Source organism: Clupea harengus, chromosome 25, assembly GCF_900700415.2.
Source record: "Clupea harengus chromosome 25, Ch_v2.0.2, whole genome shotgun sequence".
NCBI classification, from domain to species: domain Eukaryota; kingdom Metazoa; phylum Chordata; class Actinopteri; order Clupeiformes; family Clupeidae; genus Clupea; species Clupea harengus.
The window spans coordinates 7,014,873-7,023,715 of record NC_045176.1 but is presented as its reverse complement, the minus strand read 5'-3'; the positions used below and the strand labels follow the sequence as shown (position 1 = coordinate 7,023,715).

At 40.1% G+C, this 8,843-nt stretch overlaps 1 protein-coding gene across 1 annotated transcript in view; it reads left to right on the top strand.

Moving 5' to 3' along the window:
- The window catches only part of LOC116219496 (ran-binding protein 9-like), a 14,851-nt gene extending 6,284 nt beyond the window's left edge, over positions 1-8,567 (top strand). The window contains exons 9-14 of the mRNA XM_031562791.2: positions 3,085-3,341; positions 3,542-3,606; positions 6,739-6,803; positions 6,904-7,185; positions 8,320-8,422; positions 8,519-8,567. Coding sequence (XP_031418651.1) covers positions 3,085-3,341; positions 3,542-3,606; positions 6,739-6,803; positions 6,904-7,185; positions 8,320-8,422; positions 8,519-8,567 — 821 coding nt within the window. The remainder of the gene's footprint in view (positions 1-3,084; positions 3,342-3,541; positions 3,607-6,738; positions 6,804-6,903; positions 7,186-8,319; positions 8,423-8,518) is intronic.
- Positions 8,568-8,843: the final 276 nt, after the last annotated feature.

Sequence of the window (8,843 nt, the reverse complement as noted above, 5' to 3'; positions counted from 1 at the left end):
GCAAGAAGAAAGAGAACTGGCTCATATAGACTGTGAGGTGGATAAGAATTATCGTTCTTTGGAATTCCATAGCTCTCTTCTCTTGTGTATGAAGGAGCATCACAGTCTTTAAAAAAAGATATAAGACGTGTTCATTTGTGAAATGTTCTAAATGAAATCAGATTTCTACCCATATCAGTCCAGCTTTAAATATCTAAGGCAGCAAACACTAGCATTTATGCCCAAATGGACTAAACGTTTATATGAGAAACTTTAAATCATCTAAAAATGTCTAATCTAGTTTGCCTGCATGGTATAAAACAGGATAAGATTGTTCTGATTTGAGAGGCACAATACACAACAGAACCCTTTTAGTGGATCATGTTGGATGTTTTTGCGGATGGCATATTACCTTTGCACCTGTCCTTACACAAGCAAAGCTTTAATAACACAGGGCCTTGTGCTCAGCATCTAGCCCACTTCAGACCCCAAATCAGTGCCTGCTGGTGCCTACATGGTCACCTCATGTAGTTTGACTGAATACCAAAATGAGTTACAGGAATTTCAGCTCAACATTAAAACACTTCTAAACATAATGTGTCCATTCTCATGCTGGGATGATCCTGGCAGTATGAACTACTGTGAACATCCTAATAGAATATCACAAGTGTCCGTGTATTAATGGTAAGGATTAGACATTACTGACATTACTGTCTGCTTCATTAAGAGAACCGAGCAAAGAAAATGGAAAGACATTTACCTCATGAATCCCTCAGATGAAATCTCTTGCAATGTATTATTGTTGCCTAGCACAGGAAGACTGACTAAGAATGTCCTCTTGCACCACCCTGATAGGCTGACAGCACATTTGAACTCCTCCTCCTGCTCTATATCATACCTGTAGAGCTAATATATCACCAACGGCTTTAACATATCTGGTGTTCTTAAGTCTATGCATTTGGAACACTGAGGAGAATCATGGGTCCCCCCCTTTTATGCATATTTTTCATTCTTATCACAGGTGAGATGGAATCTGACAAATGGAATGTAATCTGTTGTTTGGAAAATATCTCCCCATGCGCATACGCTTTTAAAAATACAGCTTATGTTAGAGCCAAGTATTGAGTAAAGTGTGTGGTCAATATGTGAGTATGGAGTCTATGTGACCTAAGATGTGGAACTGCAAGAGTTTAAGTTTAGTTGTGAAATTCATTGATCACTGGATTCTAAAAGCAATACAGATTAAAACATCTTTAAACTGAAACGCACAGGTAATTTTTAAACACTGACCTTAGATTTCCTTCTTTTCAGTGGCGGGATGCCGTGGAACTGGATCAGAAGATCAGTGTAACTGTAACCACTGGGGACACCGGCCTCAATTCACTGCACATATTGGAACAGGGTGTTACAACTACAATTCCACTGGTACCAGAAAAAGGAGGAAGAGAGCTTCAAAAGAATCCTGTACATAAAAATAAGTGATGGGAAACCAGGACAAATGATCCTGATTATAAGGATCATAAGAATTTCGAAACAGAAAAAAAAGGAAATGAATTTAATTTAAAAATCCCTAATGTAAAGTCCTTCCATTAGAGCAGTGTACTACTGTGCCTGCTGGGATTCACACAGTAAGTATTAGTGTAAACCGCCTGCACAAAACTACAGCAGCAGGATGTGCTGATATAAAGCCACATTTCCACCTGAGCGAAAACCAAAAAGATTCACATATTATATGCGACTTCCAAAGAACAGAATATTGCCACGTTTTGTGTCTAGAATGGTGAGGAATATATTTATATACTATCCACTTCAGTTATGTTGAGAATCCATTGCAGTATTCTGCATCATAGACAAACATGATCCACACTCTCTCTTCTCTCTGTGTATTCAGGGGCATCGGCAATACTTTCCACAAAAAAATAAGACTTGTTCCGTTTCTGAAATGTGTCTAAATGAAACTCGATGAGTTCTACCCATGTCAGTCCAGCTTTAAATATCTCAGGCAGCAAACACCATAAATAATTGATGCCCAAATGGACTTAACATTTCTATGAGAAAACTTTAAATCATCTAAAAAAAAATCTAATCTAGTTTGCCTGCACTGTATAAAAAGGATAAGATTGTTCTGATTTGAGAGGCCCAATACACAACAGAACCCTTTAGTGGCTCATGTTGGATGTTTTTGAAGGATGGCATATTACCTTTGCACTTGTCCTTACACAAGCAAAGCTTTAATAACACAGGGCCTTGTGTCTCAGCATTTAGCCCACTTCAGACCCCAAATCAGTGCCTGCTGGTGCCTACATGGTCACCTCATGTAGTTTGACTGAATACCAAAATGAGTTACAGGCATTTCAGCTCAACATTAATACAATTCTAATAACATAATGTGTCCATTCTCATGCTGGGATGATCCTGGCAGTATGAACTACTGTGAACATCCTAATAGAATATCAACAAGTGTCCGTGTATTAATGGTAAGGATTATAGACATTACTGACATTACTGTCTGCTTCATTAAGAGAACCGAGCAAAGACAAATGGAAAGACATTTACCTCATGATTCCCTCAGATGAATTCTTGTCATCTTGCAATGTATCATTGTTGCTCCTAGCACAGGACGACTGACTAAGAATGTCCTCTTGCACCACCCTGATAGGCTGACAGCACATTTGAACTCCTCCTCCTGCTCTATATCATACCTGTAGAGCTAATATATCACCAACGGCTTTAACATATCTGGTGTTCTTAAGTCTATGCATTTGGAACACTGAGGAGAATCATGGGTCCCCCCCTTTTATGCATATTTTTCATTCTTATCACAGGTGAGATGGAATCTGACAAATGGAATGTAATCTGTTGTTTGGAAAATATCTCCCCATGCGCATACGCTTTTAAGAAATACAGCTTATGTTAGAGCCAAGTATTGAGTAAAGTGTGTGGTCAATATGTCAGTATGGAGTCTATGTGACCTAAGATGTGGGAGTTTAAGTTTAGTTGTGAAATTCATTGATCACTGCTTTAACAGCAATACAGATTAAAACATCTTTGAGTTGAAACGCACAGGTATTTCTAAACACTGACCTTAGATTTCTTTCTTTTCAGTGGTGGGAGCAGTGGAACTGGATCAGGACATCAGTGTAACTGTACCACTGGGGACACGGGCCTCAATACACTGCACATATGGAACAGGGTGCCGGTACTACATCCACTGGTACCAGAAAAAGGAGGGAGAGAGCTTCAAAAGAATCCTGTACATAGATATGGATAATGGAGCCGAGACAAAAGATCCTGATTATAAGGATAATAAGAATTTCCAAGCTGAAAAAAAGGAAAATAAATATGATTTAAAAATCCCAGAGGTAAAGTCCTTCCATGCAGCAGTGTACTACTGTGCCTGCTGGGATTCACACAGTAAGAATTACTGTAAACCTCCTGCACAAAAACTACAGCAGCAGGATGTGCTGATATAAAGCCACATTTCCACCTGAGGGGAAACCAAAAGATTGACATATTATATGCGACTTCCAAAGAACAGAATATTGCCACGTTTTGTGTCCAGAATGGTGAGGAATATATTAATATCACCATCCACTTCAGTGACCCCGATGTTGAGACTTCATCACAGTATTCTGCATCATAGACAAACATGATCCACATTCTCTCTTCTCTCTGTGTATTCAGGAGCATCGCAATACTTTCCACAAAAAAAGACTTGTTTGTTTCTGAAATGTGTCTAAATGAAACTCAATGAGTTCTACCCATGTCAGTCCAGCTTTAAATATATCAGGCAGCAAACACCATAAAGAATTTATGCCCAAATGGACTTAACATTTATATGAGAAAACATGACATCATCTAAAAAAAATGTTTTATCTAGTTTGCCTGCATGGTATAAAAAAGGAAAACATTGTTCTGATTTGAGAGGCACAATACACAACAGAACCCTTTTAGTGGATCATGTTGGATGTTTTTGAAGGATGGCATATTACCTTTGCACTTGTCCTTACACAAACAAAGCTTTAATAACACAGGGCCTTGTGGCTCAGCATCCAGCCCACTTCAGACCCCAAATCAGTGCCTGCTGGTGCCTACATGGTCACCTCATGTAGTTTGACTAAATACCAAAATGAGTTACAGGAATTTCAGCTCAACATTAAAACAATTCTAACCACGTAATGTGTCCATTCTCATGCTGGGATGATCCTGGCAGTATGAACTACTGTGAACATCCTAATAGAATATCAACAAGTGTCCGTGTATTAATGGTAAGGAATATAGACATTACTGACATTACTGTCTGCTTCATTAAGAGAACCGAGCAAAGACAAATGGAAAGACATTTACCTCATGAATCCCTCAGATGAAATCATCTTGCAATGTATTATTGTTCCTCCTAGCACAGGACGACTGACTAAGAATGTCCTCTTGCACCACCCTGATAGGCTGACAGCACATTTGAACTCCTCCTCCTGCTCTATATCATACCTGTAGAGCTAATATATCACCAACGGCTTTAACATATCTGGTGTTCTTAAGTCTATGCATTTGGAACACTGAGGAGAATCATGGGTCCCCCCCTTTTATGCATATTTTTCATTCTTATCACAGGTGAGATGGAATCTGACAAATGGAATGTAATCTGTTGTTTGGAAAATATCTCCCCATTCGCATACGCTTTTAAGAAATACAGCTTATGTTAGAGCCAAGTATTGAGTAAAGTGTGTGGTCAATATGTCAGTATGGAGTCTATGTGACCTAAGATGTGGAACTGCAAGAGTTTAAGTTTAGTTGTGAAATTCATTAATCACTGATTCTAAAAGCAATACAGATTAAAACATCTTTAAGTTGAAATGCACAGGACTTTCTAAACACTGACCTTAGATTTCTTTCTTTTCAGTGGCAGGGGCCGTGGAACTGGATCAGGAGATCAGTTTAACTGTACCACTGGGGACACCGGCCTCAATTCACTGCACACATGGAACAGGGTGTTACAGGTACATCCACTGGTACCAGAAAAAGGAGGAAGAGAGCTTCAAAAGAATCCTGTACATAGAAATAAGTGATGGAACCAGGACAAATGATCCTGATTATAAGGATCATAAGAATTTCGAAACAGAAAAAAAAGGAAATGAATATAATTTAAAAATCCCTAATGTAAAGTCCTTCCATGCAGCAGTGTACTACTGTGCCTGCTGGCCCTCCCACAGTGAAAATAACGGTGAACATCCTGTGCAAAAACCCTGATAAGTTGACAGGAAATTTTAATATTAAAACTGTAACTCCTCCTCCAAAACAACCCTGCCCAAAGAGTTACAGCTTCCACACAGCTGAAGAGCTATAGTCTCTGGATGGGTCCACTCCATGCGTCTGAAAAGCTATAGTCTCCGGATTGGTCCACTCCATGCTTCTTTATTTCGTCCTATCTACAGAGGTGAGCTAATGTATATTCCAAACTGTACAGTTGCTGACTATTTGAATGCACTATTTAAACCGTATTTCAGAGAATAACTGTGTTGAACCAGAATTTCAGTATGCCACTCACTGAACAATGACAAACTAAATGAGTCAGTCTAGTGTTGCATTTCACTGGTGGAAGGTTAAAGGCAAACACAGTGCAAACGCTTTTCTGAAGTTAAACGAAGTGAAGCTGACCTTTGATAAATTGACCTTGATAAGATTTCTGTCTTTTCAGGGGTGACTGAAACATCACTGTGACCGCAACACTGAGGACTCTGGGCACACTGGGTTTCATTGTTGGAAAGATGTAAAGAAAAAGAAAAATCAACCCAGAGATTTTTCAGTATGAACATACATACATTTTATCAACACACCGACTTTAGATTTCTTTCTTTTCAGTGGTAGGGGCTGTGAAACTCCAGCATGCGACCAGTATGACTGCATCACTGGTGCCACAGACTACACATGTGTACTACATTCACTGGGACCAGACTACACATGTGTACTACATTCACTGGTACCAGACTACACATGTGTACTACATTCACTGGTACCAGACTACACATGTGTACTACATTCACTGGTACCAGACTACACATGTACACTACATTCACTGGTACCAGACTACACATGTACACTAGATAGATAGATAGATAGATGGATACTTTATTAATCCCGAAGGAAATTTAGGTACACTGGTACCAGACTACACATGTGTACTACATGTACTGGTACCAGACAACACATTCACTGGTACAAGATAATATAAGGATATTAGGGAATATTACATATTAGTATAAGGATGGAAACAAGGAGCTAAAATGATGGATGGAAATAACATGATGGAGCAAGAAATACTAAAAAAAGAGTTTTTTTTAAATGTAATTAATGAATTGACATACAGTAGGTCTAACCATGTCCACTCACATCAAAATAAAGAAGTTTGATGTTGCAAATGTTTTCTCAAACCACCAAAATGTGAACAAATTCCCCCATATCCACCAATACCTAGTAATAGTGTGTGCTATGTGTGCTGGTGACGGGGAGAAGGACCTCCATTCCCATGCACTATGATAGGGATTGTACTACATCCATCCACTTAATACTAAATAAATTGTCCTCTCATTCAGCGCTACAACACTGTTCTTGCTGCGAAAGACAGTTTGAATACAAGGCTTACAGTTAACAAATCGTGCCAAAGCAGGTGGGCAGGATGTGTTAATATAAAACCATAACTCCTCCGCACAAATAAGGCGCCACATATTTCTTCACTTTCATGTCTTCGTCTTTGTGTTCCAGACAAGGACATGAAAGCAGAGCCATGGGTCCACAACTTGCACTTGTCACTGTTCTCTTACACACAGGTATGAGAAATGATGCATGTAGACATTTTTCTGAACTGAAACAGATAGACATTTTTAACGCACACTAATCTCTAATCATTCGTTTCTCTCTTTCGTTTAGTGCAAGGGATTGTGCTGCTCCATCCGAGGATCTATGTGGTTGAATCTTTTGGAAATCAAGCTTCAATTGACTGCACGTACAAAACAGGGTGCTGGGGTTACATCCAGTGGTACCAGAAAAGGGCGGGAGCCGGCATTAAGAGAATCTGGGACCGGAAAAAAGCAAATGATCCCGACCATGAGTTCCAGTCAGAGAAAAATGGAAACACTTTCACTTTAAAAATCCCTCATATTTCATCCAATCATTCAGCAGTGTACTACTGTGCCTGCTGGACCTCCCACAGTCAGAGTTACAGAGAAGATATTTTGCAAAAACCCTGGTGTTTGGCAAGGAAATCGTCTTTTTATCATATAGAGGGCGCCAGAGCTTAATGAGAGACAAGAAGACGCTTCAAGCTAGAACTTCGTTTTACTGCTTATTCAACCTGCAAACAAGAATGGTTTCATTCGGTGTGAACCCAATTTTTATCATATTTCATCGTCAGGATGTGGGCAACCACCTTGAAAAGAACTTAACAGCAACTCAAAGCAAGTCATCAGGATTCATTCAATTTTTTCAAAACAGTTTTGTAAATAGTGCAATCAAAAGTGAGCATTGTCCCAATGAGCTTTCCAGAGACTGGAGTCTGAAGCCTGAATAAGCGTGTGTTGACAACAACAGTCTTTACATGGGGGGTGTGTGGGTGTCTGGCTGAAACCTTGAGCAAAAGCCACCTCTAAAAGCAAGGTCCCCTCTGCATAAGGCTGACACAACAGAAGTAGAATGAAAGGAAAAGAAGAAATTCTCACACTGCTGGTTTACAATCAACAGTGTTTACCAGCACTGGCACAGAATGGCAGGGAATGGCACATAATGCCACATGTTTCTAGCTACAGTTTACAGTTTAAGTATGTTACATTAGGTGAAGCAGCGTAGTATGACAATAGCAAGGAGTCAACAAGTGGCAAGTTCAATAGTTTGAGTGCTTCAGATCAATTGCACAGACCTGTGGTTGTGAGAAGAGAGAACGTCAGCCTGAAATACGGGAGGACTTCCTCAGCCTGGGCCTGTAGCTGCATCATTGCAGAATGGTGTTTGTTGTCCAGCACATCATTATGAGAGCAGGTCAGAACTGCATCTATGGAATTACAACAGGCAAGCAGCATAAAAAAGTAACAGTTAAAAAGTCCACTAAAGTTTCCACTAAATAATATCCAGTGAGTACTACACTTCTGATACCTCTGCACTCTTTTATTTCACAATAGGATATGCTGAACAGGTTTAAGGAAAACCTTCTCCATAATGTATTCAGTTCTTCTACCTGTCAAAATCTTTTTGACCATTGCATGATTCAGGCAGTGTATGTCACTCTCTTGTGATGTATACAGCTGGGGTGGGCGGAACAATCATACCTCCCCTCATTTTTGTGTTCAACAGAAGCACAGATCTTTCCCCCAACTACCACCACCTCCAACACACAGGAGAGTTCATTTGAAAAAGATGTCCGAGCTCTGGAACATCTGGGTTCTGGTCTTTTTTGGTACCTTTTCACATTAAAACATAATATTGCGCTCCTTGTCATTCTTGCATGTTCGTCTCAATAACAGTAGTAATTTTTGTGCTCCATTTTTATCAGGCTTCACATCAGGACAAGTGACGCATCCAAAGATCTGGACTTTGGCTAGAACTGGAAGAACTGCACGGATAGACTGTGTGGTTGATGCCTCTGATGGCTCTTTCTCTCTAAGCTCTACCGCCTTGCACTGGTATAAATGGAAAGATGGTGAAGCTCCCACACGACTCCTTCATTTCCCCGCTGGCAGCAACAGTGCTCAGAAAGAGGACAGCATGGCAGGCACAAAAATCACTGCGGACAAAAAGGGGCAAAAGTCAACTCTAACCATCTCCGCTTCAAGCGCCGCTGACAGAGCCAACTACTGCTGTGCGGTGTGGAGCGGAGA